At 41.7% G+C, this 20313-nt stretch overlaps 1 protein-coding gene across 4 annotated transcripts in view; it reads left to right on the top strand.

Moving 5' to 3' along the window:
• The window catches only part of wasf1 (WASP family member 1), a 47691-nt gene that overhangs the window by 2510 nt on the left and 24868 nt on the right, over window positions 1–20313 (top strand). For all 4 annotated transcript variants that reach the window (XM_020097767.2, XM_069514755.1, XM_069514754.1 and 1 more), the window contains 2 exons: window positions 18021–18175; window positions 19289–19423. In XM_020097767.2, the coding sequence (XP_019953326.1) occupies window positions 18043–18175; window positions 19289–19423 (268 nt within the window). In that variant the 5' untranslated portion in view covers window positions 18021–18042. The remainder of the gene's footprint in view (window positions 1–18020; window positions 18176–19288; window positions 19424–20313) is intronic.

Below are 20313 nucleotides of genomic sequence, written 5' to 3'. Positions count from 1 at the left end.
ACTATCACATGACTGAGTGGGAGCTATAGGATAAGTTTCACAACAGCACAGAATTTAAAAATGGCTTCAAGACATACTACTGTGTCTCTTCCCCAAAAATAACATTAACAGAACCGGTGATTGAAGCCTTGCTCCAGTTCTGAGAGTATGTGTGCTGAAGGTTGTTTGTTGTGGCCTCCAGTCCTTGTTGTTGTGTTTCAGGCAAGTTCTTTTCAGGCGTATTTGCTCCTGAGCTTTTCTCAAAATAAGTGTTTTTTCTTTGAGCCTTCTGGAAAACATAAAGCACAGGTGGAAAGCAGGAAAGGTAAAGGGTCTAGCTACATAACCTGCTCTTTGATACATGGATTTCAGTTTTCAGTGAATGGTCTCATCTACAGGTTTAGTGCCAGAATAGAATAAAACATCACCATGGTTTTGTGTGTTGCTGTTTGTGAACTCTTTGCTGCGAGGGATGACATTCCTGCACAGTTTTTCAGTTCTTATTTTTTCCCTGTGTTTCAGAGGGCCCTCGTGATAGAAGAGCTTTGGCATGTCTCCTGCGGAGGCTTTTGGACCTCTCTTATTTGTTGACATTGCTCTGATCTCCTGCCAGTCTCTGGCTTTCTCATGCTAACAAGAAGAATATCTCCCTGTCAGTAGCTCTCTTTTGCCTTTCTCCACAGAGGTGACGAGGGATGATAGCAGGAAACAGAATAACAGAGTCCATAATGAGAGTGTGTGGTGAGAGGAAGAAAAGAAGAGATGAGAGTAAAATAGAGAGTGATGGCTGCCTGGCACGAGGCGGTGGTGGCAAGGAGATAGGTCAGGAACTCTGGGAAAGGCAGGGAGCTAAAATGTATGTGTGTGCAAGATTGCAACGCCCCTTTACATGCCATTTAGTGCAGCCACAGACAGACCTCCTATCTCCCAGCTGTTAAGATGCTCCAGAGGCTCCAGCACACAGAAGCTATTGTTCTTCCTCTTGGCCAGACCCACTGCTCTATAATACGGCTTCTGTCCGAGGTCTGAACTGGCCTGACAGAGGGAAACCAAGGCTTAGTTACTGGGTTTGACTACAGTGTTCCTTGTGTCTTTCTGCTACTGCCTCCACCACCCCTTCCCCCTCTTTGTCCGTATATCTATCCATCCTTGTTTGTTTCTCGAAACTAATTTTTCAATTCGGGACATAGTGCTAATTCTGCTGTTCCAGAAATAGGACAGCAGATACTATTTGTTAAAACCTGTTTCGACTGTTATTTTAAAAAATATGCACATTTGAATACCTATGATAAACACAACACATCGTAATCTGAGTCAACATTTACCATCTCGTCTGTATAACCCCAGAATCTGATTTATTACAGTGTTTTACTGTTCTTATTCTCAGTCTTCTTGTAGTGCCTCAGCACCTCTTATCCTTCCATTCTTTTTCCTTAAGTCTTTCATTCTCTCACTTTCACTCAGGGGAAGCAGAGGGCGATGTCGGGGTCTCTCAATGAGTTGACAGGATATCTCTGATATCGACATGTCTGACTGTGTCACTGCCAATGCGAACAGGGCAAAACCTCAATAGTCTATCTGAGCTTGGAGCTGCCCTGACTCAACTGTAGTGCACTTTAAAAAGATCTGTCTTGCTAGCTGTATGTATGTGCCTGTGTGTTCGTGCTTTACAAGTGTAAAAATAATTTTATGTTTAGGCTGTACATAAATGTGGCACAGAACCGATAATACACTGCCAAAACAAAATGAAAACAGGTCACCACAGGTATATTTGTGTGTGTATAAATGTCCATGGTTGGTGTATTTGCATTGTTTATTTTAGCAAAAGCAATGTTGCCGCTCTCTCAGGTCACTGTGTTTCTTTTCAGGCTCTACATGCTGCAAACAGACCTCAAACTCAGAGAATTTGTGTATTTGAATAGACTTGAATATGCAAAGTTACTCAAAGCTACACTGCGATGGGTGACATGACCTGATGTAGTTTATTCCCTTTATTTTTTCCCCTGTCTCTCTCTCTCTTTGAATATCTGTGTGCTGTGATGGGTTCTTATTGGGCTGGAACGACTGATGCCCTGGTTGTCGTGGTGATTTGTGATGATTGATGGAAGCCGGAGAAATGGGAGGCAAGGCACGTTTATCGCGGCCGCAGCTTGAATCCCCCTCGTCAGGACTCAGGCGTTAGTATTCAATTACCGACACGGTGAATTTTCATTAGGATTTTCATAAGCGCCCATTTTTCTTCTCAGTCCTTCTAGGTAGCAGCAAAAGGAATTGCAGGGAGGACGTGAAAAGATTGTGAAGGCATAGAAATAAGAATTGAGTAGAAAATAAAAGCTACGGAATGCTTTTGCTCCAAGCAAGTAATTCATATCAGGCATGTTGCAATTAAACCCACTCCTGTCTTCTCTTTCATGTTCATCTACTATAAACTGTCTAAAAAGCCAGAAATATAAAGAGTAAAAGAGCAAGGCCTTGGCTTGTGATATAAAGGGTTGCTGGGGGGAACAACAGAAAGCAAGAAAAGAGATGGAGAGAAACAGGGGAAGTAGCCACTTAGTGTCCCAGTGTGTTTGTCCACAATTTCACAGCGGGGGTGCCTGTGCACACAGACAACTGCTGCTCTCAATTAGGAGCCAATATTTGGTTGTTCATTTACGGCTCACAGCAAGGATCCAGCTCCGCTTTAGATTTCCACGAGGCTCGAAAACAAGGCTTGTCTGATTTGTGCTGGACAGATGCCCAGCAGGGACCGCGAGTGTCCGCCTCTTCTCTCCCTCAGATGGGAGGATCGGAAGCGGAGGCAAGCCCGTCTCTCTTTTTGTCTTTGATTATTAGCAGGAAATACCAAATTCACACTACAAGAAAAAAGGCCCGCTCTTTATAGTCCTACTCAGCAACCATTTCATCTTTGTTTGCTTATCTTACTGCAAAGCTGTCAGTTCACTCGGACAGATAATTGCTGCAGAGTAGGGGTCAGATAGAGGTGAGGGAAGTCTTACCGTTGAAAGACACATCTGCTAAAGATAGACAGTGGATGTTTTGCTTCATAGGATGACTGCATAATAAAATCTCCCTCCTCCATTCAGTGCCGTGCCAGAGAAAATGTAAAGACATGGAGTTGGTAGTTGTGTGTGCTTATCTACGCTTTAGTATAATTTCAGCTACATGACATTGAAATCAGAGCCAGTCTCACCACGTCGAGCAATGGGAAAGAGACAACAGCAGACTCTTACATAACTCTTTCATTTATAGACACATGCCCACAGCTCGGTGTGTGTCAGCGCTACTATTATATAAGAGTGAAAGCATCACGTATTTTTGTAGTCCTTTACATCGGTGATGCTGACAACCTATAGATAATAATCTGTCTTGACGTTGCCAGGGTCCATAGGCGTCATCTCTTTGTCCTTGCTCTGGAGCAATGGTGTACCGGTGTGTGCTCATGTGTGTATGCATTATATCACATGTTTTGGCCTCTGCATTTTTTGTGTGCTAGTGCTCGATGGTAAGATGGCGGATGTCTGAATGTGATTCAGTGCCTCCGAGGTCCGAGTGTAGCCATGTGGCCAGCCAGAGATCTGTTACCGCGAACCTCTTGACATAGCCACTCGCCACTGCGCTGTTTTTGTGAAGTACGGGCTGGTGACCAGCTCAACACAAAGTTATATAGCGGCAGAGAGCATGTAGTGTTAGCAATTCATCTGAAATCTTTATTCTGGTGATAAAATCGAGGGATTCAATACTAATAGTCTTCTTTATAGTTTAGTAGTAAGAACTTACAACTCAACATTGTATTTTCTATTCAATGCGACTTAGAAATAATTTTTATCACCTTTGTTTTCATTTGTAAAGTGGCCGCTGTGGGTGGTACCTTGAAAGGTGCTATAGAAATCCAAGCTGTTATTATGATGATTATTATGTGCCATATTGACACATCGATGCTATCTAACCTGATCCTTTCAATAGATTATGTATCTGCATTCACATTTCAAGGACAATTTCATACATAAAATATAAGCCCAACAGTCCCATTAATGTCTTTAAAAAATCCCAAAAATGTGGAAAACTTCCCATCTCATAATGTTAAAGAAAGTGAAAGAAAATTCCTTGATCTAATTTAATGAGTTTAATGGGGATATCACATCTTTCTACCAAGTGTAATCCTGCTATCCAACAAACAAACTCAGATGAAAACATACATGCCTCCTTCACTGAGTATAATCAAACGAGTGTGGCTCTAGAACATTTGTCATCTCTGCTGTAGTTTGAACTTGTGTGGATTTACCATTCAATGCTGTGTTCACAATGTAGATGCTGTTACATACAGTGGCTCTGTTGATGTTTTTTTCTACATAGCTGGAGTTGTAGAATTTCCAATTAATCACATGCACTTTCATGTATTTGCACAGTCCCTCCATCGCTGCATAAGGACGAGCATTACTTCACAAGCTAATAAGCAGGGCATGCATCGCATGAAGGCTAATGCACACATCTGATAAAATACATCCAGCATACATCTCACAGACGACACTTACAGTTTGTGATGTTGTTTTTGTTGCGACCAGAAGCAATACCCACAAAATTACGTTTCTTACTTATCTATTGTGGATATATATTTTGTATAAAAAAAAACAGTGATCAATTATTTAGAAGCAATCACAGAATCGTGTGTAAGAAAACACAAACACACCATGGAGAGCTGAGAATCCTGTGAACTGCACCAGATGGACAGCAGTAATAACAAGGCTGTGATTTGGCAGGTAATGCTATTTGGGACTTGTCTAGGTCCAATACTAAAACCAAGATGCCAAGAGGAAAAGAGGGCAAGGGCTTTGTCTGATCTTTAATTTAGGTGAACAGTTAGATTGATCCTGACACTGTTTGTTTATGAGACTTAAAGCAAAATGTCATTGAGGGTATGTACTAAGCTACTCTATCTCACATTTGTGTGTGTGTGTGTGTGTGTGTGCATGTGTGCATGTGTCTTAGTCAGCTCTTCTTGGCTAAATGCCATACCAGTGTTGAGAAATAAATGAGCTTGGCATGAGCTGCCTGGAGTGCAACTATCCTCTGTTAAACAGTTAAACCAGTTAACCAGTAAAGTCGCGGCCCACATCGCAGTGGAGGAAAAGGTCAAAGGTCATTTCACTATTATGTGCGGTTGTATAAATGTTAGAGGCGACTCGAGGCAGGAGCCTGGTTTGTGTTGCTTCGCCTCAGGAGGACAGATAGGTGCTGACAGACAGGCCTGGCCTCACGACTGGGGCTTCTGCCTCCGTGGCTGCTGAGGCTCCTCTTTTTTCATCTGTCTCACTCCGCGTTATTCTTTACTAGCTCCCTGTGTGTTTATACTCTCTGTCTGTGTCTTTTCTTCTCTGTGTCACTCCACTCTCGTCTCCCTTCATCTTTTTCTCACGTGTCTATATGGTATATTCCTCTCCTTCCTACGCCCCTCTTCATATAAGTCAGAGCTGCTTCCCCTGAGGCTAATGCTGACTGCCAGTTTTGTGGTCAGTATTATGTCTGAGTTGGGCATCAGCAGTATCTGGGGCTTGACCAGACTTTGTAATGCAGATCTACTGGGAGTTCAAACAAAGGTAACATGAGAGGAAGCAGATGTTGCCTTGAGCTTCAAATTAAAATTTCCAAATGCAGCATGGATCAGGCATAAGACTAGAGACAATCATTGCAGGTTCATTTTAGTAAATCATCCCCTTTCCCACCAGCCAGTCTGACTGTGACAAGTCAGAAAAACTTGTTACTATGAGAATTGGAAAAGTTTTTTGTTTCGGTATAATACTTTGGCGTGTCGCCACAGTATTAATAGGAAACCCTGTTTTGTTTCAGGTTTATCATAATGCTGTTGTTAGCAAAGTTTGGCTTGGATGTCCACATGAAATTGAGGTCATCATAAGTGCAATTTCCCCATTTTGATTTCATCCCAGGACCTGTCCTTCATGCAATACCTCCTCTCTTTCTCCTCTGTTTACCATCTGCCTGTATGATGTACTAGTAGAGGTTCTTTGGCAAAAAAAAAAAGAATAGTGAAAATGAATGGATTCCACACATGGAACTAGAATGACGCTCAGTAGAGCACATATTTCAGCCCAACAGGCCCCTAATAAGATAAGAGAGATATGATCTGACTTTCCAAAATCCATAAATTATTCTGATAGGTAACAAAGCTACAAATGAGTTTCACTTTTAAGTCTGTTCGTCCTTGTGTTGTGTCTTTGTGTCAAAAATGTAGCCAAAACCTTCCTGGAGTTTGACAAAAACTTTTATTGAAGAGCAAACAAAGACAGTTAAGACACACACACAAATACCAGCCTCAGAAAATACTGAGGAAAATACAGGGGGCTTGAAATATTCCTACTGATAAGCAGAGAAGAAAAGGAAACCAAGACCAGGGAATAGGGGAGCGGCAGGCTCTTGTACCCGCAGGAAGAATTTGGTTTGCCTTCCTTTTGAGACATGTCGATTGTAGACGAGCAGAGAGCCACACAATGCCAGGTGTGGGCCAAAAGCAGGAGGGAGAAAAGAGAACGAGAGGTGCTTTTGTCCCTCTCTGTCCCATTGTCATCCACGACACCTTCACCAGGGACAAGACACAACAAATCTATACAGACGGGCAGAGTGCATCTGTGTGTCAGCTCTGTGGAAGACTGTATTGTGTCTCCTGTCTCTGTTGTGATCCTCTGTATTCACATACACAGTACTCTCTAAATATAGCGGGCTGGATCATGCAGACACTTTAAGTAAGACTCTGCCACAATCTAAAAATCGCATCTCGCTCCTCGGAAAAACCGTTTGGCAGGCACTGCGAATCAGTGTCTTTATCACTGTTCAATATAATGCCGGAGTAAGTGGATGGCCGAGGCCCTAATGGAGTCAATCTTGTAATGCGCTGTTAATACAAGCCTGTTAGACCACATTTTGTCTTCTTCAGCTCGTTTTACTCTGTAAAGACTCGTTCTTCCCCTTTTATACAGAGAACGTTCCCTCCACCATGCAGTGGCATTTTTGGCTGTCAGGAATATGGGTGGATACAGTGTGTGTGTTTGTGTGGCGGGGGGGCAGATCACATGATGCCTGCAGCTGATCTTTTTGACCCCTAATGAGCGTGCTGTTTCTATGGATGGAAAAAGATCCCAAGGACAGTGACCAACTGCCGCCTGCTTGCCTTCAACGTGGGTCTGTGTGCGTGTGAGGAGATTTAGTCAGTAATGCAGTAATTTCTTCTCGATTCATTGTATTTGATGTAATAATTATGCAATGTTTTAGTTGTGTTTTTTAGCTTCAGCTTATGCTCATTGGCGTCTTCTCTGTGTATCTGTGTCTTTTTTTAAAAATGTCATCAATACGGCCACTCACTCACTGCAAATATACATGCTGAATACTCACATGGGCTCACCAGGACATTTTCTGGACATTTGACCACTGAGAAAAGGCCAGAAAATGTCTGGACTTCAGTGCATGTCTGAAAGCAGCTTAAGTTTAGTTGATTCAGTTCAGACTTGATCAAACCAGAACTTGGTTGGATCTCAGTGGTCAGGACTGCTGTTCTGGACCCACTGGCACCACCTCACAGCAATCATCAACACCCTGCCCTACTTTCACTTTTTAGTGTGGTCCATGTCCCAGCGATTAACATGGGGGAGGCTGGATATATGGCCTATACTACAGCCAGCTCTTAACTATTAGGGAGCAGGAATGTCGTCCATCTTTATCTACATTCTGTGATGCCAACACGGTGTTAAAAGGAAGTATATCTGCAGCCTTACCATTAAAAGTGACCAAGCCTTGGTCAGCACATTTTGAAGTGAACGATTTAACAGTTCTTTTTTTTGCATATGTTTACACATTCCCTTTGTCCAAGAGGCAGTGGTGCACAAGAGACTGAAATACTTTTTGCCTCCAAGCTTTAACACATTCCTCTATTAATTCTCTTGTCAGGACATATTTTGAGATGTAGATCAAAGTGAAATTGATAGAACAATAGGTAGAGCGAGGCACGATGAAATGATGGAAATGCAAAGGTGAGCGTTTAAAGGGCACTTCAGATGTGAAAAAGCAGGGCGGCATTTCTTTGTGATTCATGTCTCTTTACACTCAGAGAGTAATTTCTTTTGACATCTTCCCCCTCTGGGATATTTACTACAGTCAGATGAATGTGAAACAGTACAGCACAGTACATTGAACATGATTGAATCACACTATACCTGCTGGATTGCTATATAGTGAACAAAAATTGGCGTATCAATGAGATATTAACTGCTGCACCCCAACAGAAAGCCTCTCTCATTCATTCCTTATCCTGCCTGTCTGCCCTGAAACACAGATCCCTACTGTGAGCATTGATTTCAATAAGAAAAGATGATCTCTTTCTCTCTCTTTCTCTTTTTCTCTCTCTCTCCTTTCCTCAGTAATGCTCTGGACAACGTCCATGTCACCACATGAGCTTTGGAAGTTTTTTTTCAAACTTGCAACAGAACCTGAAGGTCTTCAGACTTAAACTCTCCTTTGTCATGCAGAAAGAAAACAGGTTGAATGGTTTACGTGGATATACACTCATACCTCTTTTGCACCAAAATTATGCAGGTTTTTAAATGTGAAAAACCACTAAAAAGAGGCAATTAACTTTTTCACATTGTTCACAAGATGTAAAAATACCAAGTACACAAACGTTAATGGCTATTAATGCGGAAACGCCTGGAAGTTCAATTTGCGTCATAACGTTCACCCATGTGTCATGTTTCCATTACTGCTGATCAGAGCCGATTAAAACCTGAGCCTATTGGTACCACTAAATGTAGCTCGAGAGAGTGAACCCATCTTCTTTGACAAAGCAGTTGTGTGTTGGTAAGGGACAACACCCTTCCAAGATCTATTGACTTGCAAAAGAAGGGATGCGATGAATGGAAGGGCTAATGTTTCATTTGGCAGGCATTCCCACTTTGTTTAGGTGTTTTGCTTTCCAACAGGCTTGTTGACTGGCTCGTGCAGCGCTCCGGTGCCTGGGGTTTGTGAGCACGCCTGTGTGCCTGTGTTTGGTGATGTTAAGTTCGAACTGACAGGGGTTGCTGCAGTGGTTAGTTTGTGTGCATGTCCTTCACGTCTGTATGAACAGTGAGGGAGTTGGTACAATGAATTTTCGCTCACAGGCCAAACAAGTGCAGCTGCACAGCGCGAGCATGCAGGCATTTATTATTGAGCAGCCGCCTTTCATTATTCATACCAGTGGGTTTCTGTGCACCCAGCAGATAAACTTCTTTGAGCCTGTTTGTTCATCAGACACTCCACTCATTGATGTTAGCACACATTCACAGACCATGAATTTACTCGTGCATGTCTATCGTAGAATTAAACATGTTGGTTTACAGGAATGTTATCTCATTGTGACACCCACTCATTCAGTGCAAGGTTCACCATTTAACATGCTCTGAATGTAAATCATGATGAATAAGAATCCACAGTTGAGTCACAGTAATTTCTGTTCATACAAAAAAAAATCTGATGAATAGTTTGATTCTTTGATTTGATGTTTGAAGGAAAAGCAGTGTGTTTATTACAGCTGCACAAAGGCAACTATTTGTGTAGCTGTTTAAGTCCATGCATAAAGAGTAATTCAATTGAAATGTAACATTTGATGTGTAATATATGTGCACATTTTGTGTTTCATTGTTAATTTTAATAAACTTCTAACACCCAAGGATGGCGATTTTGCATTTTCAGTCAACACTGCAGTTGGTAATTATTTTTGTTTTTCTTGTTGTCTGAAGTAACTCCTCTAACTTGTTTATAGCTGCTAGGCAAGATTATAATATCCATCCGGAGGATCTGTGCCATTTGAGTACCATCTCAGTGCCAGCATGCCAGGATGCTAATTTTCATCTCTGCAGGCTGAGTCAAGACAGTAGGCATGGTGCAGTGCGAAATGACTGCCTTGCTTCACACCCCTGCCCGACTGGGACTGCTTACTGTTTAACATGTGCATGAAAAATGGCCTTGGACCAAGTCAAGCTCAGGTGGGGAAACATTGTTAAACTTGAGAAAGGCATACAGCACAACACAGCCTTTTTATGCATGTGTCAAAATGCTAGCATGAGACACCATGCAGTAAAAAATTCAGAGTTATTGAGGCGGGGAACTAAGTTTATTATGTACCTGTATCCCTTGCCGCTAGCATTATGTAAAGTTTCCTCCCACCAGGAAATCTAGTTAGCATAGCTGTCTGCACCCAACCTGACAGGGCTGCTGCTGCAGGTGTATTTTTAGCACAACAAGCGGAATGTGCATGGTTATGTTATAGCATCTCATTGGTGAGGGCCTGCAAGTGTCATCTCACCGCTGAAGGGGTACTGACTGCTACAGAATTTTAATTGGCAGTAAAACACATTGGCACATAACAGGATTTGTTCTCCCATGATGTGCTGCGATGGAGGGAGATTGTAGTCTCAGATGTAAGAGGCTGATGTGTATGTGTTAGATTATTTAAGCAATATTGACTTACAATTATAGGTAGCTTTGAGGGCTACTGCCTGAGAATTGCCGCATGATTAGTGTATTTGTGCATTATGATGTGTTTTGCACATGGAACAGTGGAACTATGCAGATGTGTCAGCTCTCCACTTCTTTTCCCACTACCCCCAGCACAGCATTAGGATGAGGGTATAAGCTTGACATAACTAGGTTGTACAAAGCAAGTGTTTATAGGTGTTCTGAATGGCCACAGTGGCGGGAGGTAAAATCGATCTGTCCTCGAGAGATATGAGGTACAATAATCAAATGTGTAGAGCAGTGGACAGATTTGGACCATAGACATAGACTGCATATTAATAAGATGGACAACGTCTTGTACAAAAAGGAAGCCAATCACTTAGACATATGTCCCTGAGTTAACTATCTAAAATAACAGAAAAATGATTCAATGTGTTCAATGGGTGAGGATTCATGGGGATTTGACTTCCCTTTTGTGGAGCTGTCATCTCCTCAGTCTGTCCTTGAATGAAAAAGTACCACAACACCTACTTGCCAACATCTGATTTAGTTATAGCCACAGGGAGACAGACAATTTGAAATTTTAATAGCTTATGAAAAAAGTGTCTGGGTATTTGAGCCATTTTAAAATGAATACAGATGTAATTCCTACCTTATGTGCTAATGAGAGAGAAAGAACAAATTGCATTTAAAATTTATGGATGCCTCATTAGAATGAAGATGAGCTGGACATATTATTTTTCCCCGAGCCTCTGCAGTCACAAAGCAACAGTATTTTATCCAGCTGAAGGGAACAGTACTCGGCTTGATCAGTTTTTAGTTTGATAATCTACATTTCTTTATCCGTCTGTCTTTGTTTTCTGTGGAAAATGAGCAATGTTGCTTTTCCATTGCTCTGCATATCTGCATGACTGATTCAAACCAGCTGCTGGTAAGCTTTGCCAGTTTGATCTCTGCTCACTCTGCCATTGGCTGCCATGGTTCTGCCAGCTTCGTTGATTAGATATCTGTGTTTATGTGTTTGCAGCTGTTCATAGTGTCGAAAGAAAAGTCTGCAGTCGTAAAAGCCTTGTTCCCAGAGTCACTGGACAAAGGACAAAACGTTCAGGATAATTTGGCAAAGAGAATGAAACCACAAGCTGTAAGTTGGATCTGGAGGAAGGTTTTAAAGAGAGAACAGCATGTTTTTGTGAATGTTCTTTGTATAGGGGTGTAAAGGTTCTCCAAATCCACGGTTCAGCTCAGACTTTGAATTCTGCCCAGGGGACTTTTTATACATCGTACAACTTTCTGCAGGCATGATCACTTGATCATGATTGGACAAAAAAGTCTTCTGAGACATGATGTTGCAAGACTGTAATATACTGTATATGGCTTGTCTTAACTTTAAAGTTTTGCTGCAAAGAAATTACATGTCAACAGTTTACACCTACATCAGTAACAGTGGGTTGGAGACGGGGTTTTGTGGCATCGTCATGTGTACTGTCACCTGATTGTGATCACACTCTCAGGGTTTCTCCAGGTCTTAAACTAGCATTGATTTCGGTTTCCTCCAAAAAGATCAGTGTTTCAGTTTACAAAAGTCGACTCAGACTACAAATTATCTGCTTGCTTGCTGTAGGCAGTGGTTTTAGGGGTTTTATGACCGTGGGCTATTGGAAGATGTTCTACACCTGCCATTACTACTAGCTTTTAATTATAATATTTTGATTTATTACCATAGAGTGCTAACTGGTTTTAAATAATATTTTATTATTTGAAGACTGAAATTAAACTTTGTGTAACCTGCAGTACCTATTAATCCGTGTTTTATGTTGGCTTCTGTTCCATAGTGATGAAATGAGACGATCAGCTTGACTAACTGTTCAGACAATGAATTTTACATCACTTAATGATGAGATCTCCATGGTTTGAGAAAGCAGAAGCCATTCCATTTCAGCTCCAGCTAGCTCGCTTGCTGGTTAACTGATCGTTTCTTGCTCTGTTGCCCATCTCATACTGGTGATTTTCCAGTTTTACAGAACCAGTCACTGGGACGGCAAACTGGGGCTGAAGAGAATTGCACCGCTGCTGGATGTTAGGGCTTTCTGGACATGCTGTGCTTTTTCATGTCTCTCAGGCTATTTTTTGTTGCCTCCTGAGTGGCAATAATTCCTTCCTTAATTCTGTCAAATGTGTGTGTGTGTGAGTGTATGTAATCCCAGCAGATGGCGTATCAAAGGCGTGTCCGCCAAGCCCTCTAAATGAAGGGCTCTTGACCTCCTCCTTATTGAGGGGTCTGCAGCCATATTGTGTGGTAGTATGAGTGTGTAAATGCTTCATTAGGATTCATTAAAGCCTGTCGTTGGACATATTGTCCAAAGTGCAATGAGCCGCACCAATGGAGACCCCTTGCTTTCCTGTGGCACGTGCCATTCCATATCCCGCTTTGTGCTCTTACACAACTGAAGAGGAGTCACCTATCTCCGTCTTATTCTCTCTCTCTTGTTGCTGTTCATCACCCTGGTTTCTTTAACGCATTCATTCCTCCCTTTACCCGTTCATCTCTTTTTTCCCCCTCCACCCTCTTTGCCCCTGCCTCTCTTGGGATTTAATAAAGTGACCAATGAGATCCCACTGCAGCTGCTGCCATGGTGATAGGCGACAGTGGGATGCACCACCCAAGATGAATGGACCGTAAAAGTAGAGGGACAGTGGTAAAGGGTGTGTAGAGGGTGGGGAGAGGCTGGCTAGTCTGGATGGAATAAATAAAAGAAAGAAAAGGAAAGGAAGTAGCAGGTATGTGACTAATTTCCTCATGCACTGACCATCCCTGATCATTAGATACCGCTCTGGGCTGCAATGAAGGCCTCCTTCACTGATTGAATCCGGATCAACCTGAGAATGAAATGTGTAATTTTCTTAGCATTCAATCTATCATTGCCTTGAATCATTCAAGGGTTAGGGTTAGGGGGTTAGGGTTCAATGCTTTTTGCCCAATAAACACAGAGGTCAGTGACCTCTGAAGCCATTTTTAGATTTTGCTTCTCACATATGAAGAACGCAGCAGCGTCAGAGGTTTTCACAATCATGGTGGGATGTCTGCCTCATTGAGGTACAGGGTGGTGTGCGATTTACCAATCTTTCCAAGTTGACTTCTTCTGTGTGTGACACCTCTTTTTCATCCAGAGATATTGGGAGGAAACTTAGCTGTTCAAATGTGGTTACACAAAGTGAACGATTAACCTCACGTGCTTGGTTTTGATTAATTGTCCAGTCCGGACTTTCATCGTCAGATACAGTTTTCGCGCTGTAATCTATATTGTGTTTTAACCGTGGATCACTTTATAAGCTAACCTCTTAATCAGGGATAATGTGAAAGGCCTTTGGTTTGACAGACACATAAAAGATAATTCACATAGCTTAAGTCAAAGGGTATGAGCTTGCCAGATGGCTACTTTTATTAGCTCTGAGTACAGGCTGCTACTCAGTGTTACCCACATCAATATCACAGTTCTAGGTGTAGTGGATTGCCTTTGTATGAAATTGACTGTCAGTTCGATTAGCTATGAGTCAGTAATCCCTCTGCTACACTTACATTTCTATAGTCTGGAAGAAGTGCTGACACATTTCTTCATCATTTCCTATCTCATGACACAAAACCTGCCCATGAATAATCATCTATTCACGTGGACTCATCTACTGAGTGTCTTCCTCTGTTTTTTACTGATTTTCTTTCTCTGTCATTTTGAAATTAAATATTTCTCCAGAGCTGATGAGCAAGTGTTGAATCTGTGCGAACATCTGAGCTCCAGCGTTAAGTGAAAACCCTTTTATCCTCCATTTAGAAAAAAGGCCTTGACGTTAACTAGGTGTGATGAACATCCCACATTTGTCTGGTGGTGGCGCACTCTTTGTAGGGTAAACCTTTTAAAGTGATTTCCCATTAAGTATTTTGTGTTGCTAGAGGAGTGCAAGTGTTGCTCATTAAGCCTGTTTGTCCATGCAGTAAACTGCTTGTGATTCCATCTTGTTCTCTTGTTAAATCTCTCTCTTTCTTTCTCTGTCTCTTTTGTTTTGCATTTTCTCTCCCTGTCGGAACCAAGATGACGGGTAAGCGTTTTCTCACAGGAACTTGTGAGATCACGTCATATGTCACCATGTCACAGTAGAGAATGGAAACCTCAGTGGACAAATGAAGCATATGAATGTGTATGTGTGTGTGTGCATACATTATGTGGGCGCTTGTGTTTGCCCGCGTGTAGAGAAAAATCTCCCCCAACTTATGTCCAATCGGCAAAGAGGTTTGCTGCAGTCATTAATCACAGTGAGACAGTCTGAGGATTTTTAACACTGTTTACTTACTAATGATGTGCCATCGATATTTCAAGGAAACCTAAGTGAGCTTATTATGTATTGTAAAGGAAAGAGAAGTCATCCTACCGGCCGGGTCACACTCATCTGTTGTTCACAGGCAGCGTGTCTGTTGCTTGTCTGCAGCGGAGGAGGGTTCTGGAATGAATACTGTGCATCTTCTGGTCCTGCAATAGCAATAAAACCTTGTTAAAACAAATTTATGGATTGAGTCAACAGAAAAGCTGGAGTGCTTCTACTTTGAAATGGGTACAGGAAGTGTTGCAGATATTTAAGTTGTGTCATATCCAAAAGATAAACATTGAAACTGTGGTGAAAGATAAGCTTGGGTGAGTCCTTGACTCTCTGGGAGAGCAGTGCAGCTCATGTGCCTGAGACGCACCTGAGATGTGCTGCTCACACAGGAGGTGTGGACACTATAACTCAAATGAAACAATAACAAAAGACCTAGTTTGATGACATTATGAAGCAACATTGGATCATTGAAGTTGTCTTCAGCACCACTGCCGGTGAAAATCTACCTGATGCAACTCTGGGGAAGATCATCTTCATGGATGAGACAACGTATTAATGTTTTATTCACATTACAGAGCAAACGGCAGTGAATAATCGTGATCCATCCAGTGACCAATACAAACAGTGGAAGGAAAAAACACGACACTCATTTGCCCCAGATGTTATAGCAGGGAAAGTCAAAGTCATGTTTAAAGCGGATATGACGCATAAAAGTCAATAATTCCTGTAGCTTTTGGTTGAAACCTCTAATTGCTTGGAGCATAACCTCAAAGCATCCAATTTTTTTTTACATGATTCATAAATCTCAATTTGAGACCAATATAGGAAACTGTGAGCATCCCTGCCATATTGAAAGTCCACCCTGAGGAACCCAGGTTGGCAGAATCAATATCATCACTTAACACCTTTTTCTGTGTGCTTTTATGTTATGATGCTTTGAGGGTTGGAGTGACTGATCATTCTCTTTCATCTCCTGCTGGATTGTATATGAATCCATACTTTTCCCCTCTTGTGGTCCATTAATCATTTGTCTTCTGAAAAGTCATATAAAAATTATTTCAAATATTTGACCTTCAGTTTTAAAACTGGTCGTTTCTCTCTCTGTCATCTTTCTTCCAATACCCCCTGAAAGCCTAGTTTCACGCATTGTTTCTTTTTACCCACTGTTGGGACAAATCTGTTCTCCGTCATCCTCAGAAATAACTCATGACCCTCTAAGTAGGATGAAAGTTTTTTTTAAAAAGACAACACATTCCTTTATTGAGAAGATTAGGGAGGAGAGAAGCCTTGAAAAAGCCTTGGAAAAGGGGTGGATGAGCACAGTGGGGGAGGGGAATGAAAACAGTGTGAGCTCGCCTGGCAGATACACTTGTCATCATCCCTGAGCGAGTGTGTCTGTGCTTTGTGTTGAAGAAGCTAGTGTACATGCTTGGCAGAGAGACAGACAGAGCTATGATTAACTGATTGAATTTTTCTTTGCCCCCCTGTTTATCTTCTCTCTTTTTCTCTGTACACCTGCACCCCAGAGACGTACTAAATGTACACTTACTGTTCTCATGAAGTAAACTAATGAGGTGAATACGTGTAAATAAATTGTGTTTGGATTTCTGGTATATAATCCATGTTAATCCCAAATGAGGGAATGTTTTAAAGAGGAGTGACTCTATTCGAAGAAGATTTGATTGTATTTATATTTGAATGATTAGAAAAAGTTTCAGGGAAAATATGATTACTTCCTTTGTTGCTGCAGCTAACGTGGTTTAGTACATGGACAGGAAATGAGGAAATGGCTCTGCCTGGCGCAACAAAATCTTCCAGCCAACACAAATTGTCATATCACAATTATTTATTATACATTAATAGCTGTGTTTACCATGGTGGTACATCAGTGGTTAAACCTCCTTTATCACGACCATCACAGGATGTGAAAAATATCAGCACACACTGGGTCAATAGATGATCCCAATTGGGAAGGAATGGAAAATATACACACATGTGTGGGTGATGGAGTGACTGGGAGGAAAGACAAAAATCTGGGCTGAGACCTGGCACTTTGTTTGGGTTTGTATCACGGTATCATCACGCCCACACCTCATTCAGACCACTTTAAGTATGGCTTAGAAAGAGGTGCGTGTTCTCATTCTTTCCTTTTAGGGCAATTGATGCCCCCATTTAAGCAACCTCCAAGATGAATCACCTCAACACAGCTTTTTAGTGGACTCTCTCTCTCTCTCTCTCTCTCTCTCTCTCTCTCTCTCTCTCTCTCTCTCTCTCTTCAATGCATCCATTGCTGGGCCACTACCGAGAATAGAATTCCATGCCCTACATTTTTTATGGATATGGTCAATAATCATGTTTATTCTTCGGTGACGGCAACACTGCAAACAATACAGGGCGATATTAAAAGAAGCAGATGTCAATTAAAGTCTAATTAGTGAATTAACAAGGCCTCATCATTGTCATGGCCAGTCAGTCACATCCATCACAGTCCCTCCCATAACGAAAACCAAAGATGACACCAGAGAAACATGGTGGGAGAGGTAGTTCCCCTCAGGATTTCTGTGCTGATAGTTCTGGACCTTTTTAAGGGTCATTTATGCTCAACACTAGATAGGGTTAGATGATGGACGATGCCATAGTCCACCCACACCCTGGTTCCATTCATGTTTTTGCTGTTTGTGTCTAATGTAAAAGAATTGGGCCTCAGAAGCACAACACTGCAGCCTTAATGCCATTAGCATGGCTGAGTGGGCAGGCAAAGTGCTGAGGTATGTTAGTGAAACAGATGAGGCAACATGGCCGTTAGCAACGTCAGAACATTTCTTCCCGGTGGTTTACTTGCATATATATATATATATATATATATCTCCTGGATTCTGTTTGATCACCGTCCTCAAACTGTATTCCTTCTTTGCAAAATGCCATTACTTATCCTTCAACCCACATCGTGTTCTGTCATCTCTCTGCCGTCTATACTACTGCCTCCCTCTGCTCTGATAATTCTCATGCTGTTAGCAAAACAGTAAGTAAAGTAACTGTCACTCTATTGATGTTGTTTTAAACATCAGAATCACAAGATCTGTTAAAGAATTTGTGCACTAATTACATTTCTTTTATCGCTTCTCCTCCCTACCCCCTCCTCTGTCTCCTTCCTCTTCATCTGACTCCTGTAGTTAGTGGTGTTGCAGCAGAAGGATGCCGCTGGTGAAGCGCACCATCGAGCCCAGGCACCTGTGCCACACGGTGCTGCCGAGGAACATCAAGAATGAGCTGGAGTGTGTGACTAACATCTCCTTGGCCAACGTCATCCGCCAGCTCAGCAGCCTCAGTCAGTAGCATAAGGACACACACACACACACACACACACACACACACACACACACACACACACACAAAACCAATGGACAATAAAGCTTGATATGAGCTAGAAATACCATTAATTTAATGTGGTTTAATAGCATTATTTTTCCAGGTTTTTAACACCTATATTTTTCTTTAGAAATATTTTGATATCTGGATTGAAAAGATATTAAGATACAGCATATGGTAATAGTTATTTTGGTAAAGGAAAAAATCCTGAAAATGAACAACTGACGCAATTGAAGATTTAGACATATTTTGCAATTCACAGATTTCTAAAATCTGCACTTAAATGGGAACGATTTGCAAAGCTCATCCATAAATATGCTTCGTCGTTAATCACCTGCTTTGAAGGATATTTGGTTGGCATAGTAATGTCAAGCTTTGTGCTGGGAGAAACATGGTCATGACGAATGTGCTGTGACATGAATCCTTAATTAGAGAATGAAAAGTTTAATTCATTTCCTGGAGGAAATGGTGGCTGATAATTGAAATCATTCAGCAGGACAAAAGTTTGGATGCTCACAAAATATAGCTTTCTTTTTCCTCTAATCCTGGTCTCACACACACCATCTCCCTCAGAGCAGTTAGCCTGCAACAGTTACTTCCTGAGGGATTTACAGTCACAACTGACGCAGCGTTTCTCCATCTCTCAATATCAGTAATTGCACATTTTTGAACTATGATGCTTGACAGAGGAAACGTCTGTGCCTCGAGCTTGTTGTGATTTTGTCTGAGTAAGAGTTTCAGTTAACCTCTTCAAAACAAAGGGATGCAAGTGACTATAAAGTCTCCAGAGTCAGATGATGTAAAAGCTGTGTAACTAAGAGCCTTAATTATTTGGGTAAACATCAGATATTCTATTTTAAACAAGTAAAACTGTGTCTCACTATTGCTGCATGTAGAAGTGTAAATGACTGGGAAGAAAGACATGGTAAATAACTCTACACTATACATTATAAAGGTTTTGTTGGTTATCATCATTGAGTTAGTGCAAAAAGAAATTTGTGCCATTTTACCTGTGTGTGTGTGTGTGTGTGTGTGTGTGTGTGTGTGTGTGTGTGTGTGTGTGTGTGTGTAGGTAAATATGCAGAAGACCTGTTTGGAGAGCTCTTCAACGAGGCCCACTCCTTCTCTTTCCGGGTCAACTCCCTGCAAGAGCGCGTGGACCGCCTTTCCATCAGTGTCACACAGCTTGACCCCAAAGAGGAGGAATGTGAGTACTGCAAACACACAATCACAAGCAAACACAAACCAGCCCCACTTCCTTTCATTCCTGTGTGTGTGTGTCTCTGTGAGGATCATTTTAACTATCAGCCCTTATGAGTATAAAAGATTAAGTTTGGGGCCTGGATAGGGGTTGAGCTTTGGCATTTAGTTTATTAGAAGTAATAGAAGTATTGGTTTGTTTGTTTGTGTGTGTGTGTGTGTGTGTGTGTGTGTGTGTGTGTGTGTGTGTGTGTGGGAGCTCATCTTTCTCTCACCCCTCAGTGTTAATGGCTGTTATCAGGAAAAACAGGCAGAGAGATGGTCGACATTTTTAATCGCAATAACACAAACCTTATCCTCTGTTATAAACATTCAGAATTTTAATTTGATTCTAACACTCAGACTCAGGTGAGCAATGAGTTAAAGGAAAATGATGATCGGCGGGGACTGTCGGGTAAGCCAGGTTATCCTGAGAGAGGGAAAGCGGGATGACAGGATAGCGCAGCAAGAGGAGAGTGCAGTGGGTGTAAAGTAAAAAGGGGAGAATCACAGCAATGTAATAACATGCTCCAAGGCGCAGAATCGATTTTTCTGCGGGCCAGCAATGTGTTTACGTTTTTGAACAACGCTACTCTAACTGCTTCCTTGTCACTGACACACAGACAGTAAAATGCTCACTGGGCTGGAGATGCCGCTTATTTTTCTTCCGTGTATGTAAGCACAGGCGTTTGGTAACTTTTTACAAGGCAGTGAATTTTTTTTGGTTTGTTTTTTTGCTGAATAATGAGTTTTTGTTTTAAAGTCAGTCAGAAACAGACTCTTAATCACAGTCGGTTCACCCTAATCTCCCTTTTTTGCTTGGTGCTCCATTGTTTTCTCCTCCTCCTGTGATTAAAA

The sequence above is a fragment of the Paralichthys olivaceus genome, chromosome 19, assembly GCF_024713975.1.
Source record: "Paralichthys olivaceus isolate ysfri-2021 chromosome 19, ASM2471397v2, whole genome shotgun sequence".
Lineage (NCBI taxonomy): Eukaryota > Metazoa > Chordata > Actinopteri > Pleuronectiformes > Paralichthyidae > Paralichthys > Paralichthys olivaceus.
The sequence above is the reverse complement of the archived record's forward strand: the minus strand, read 5'-3'. Positions and strand labels throughout refer to the sequence as shown.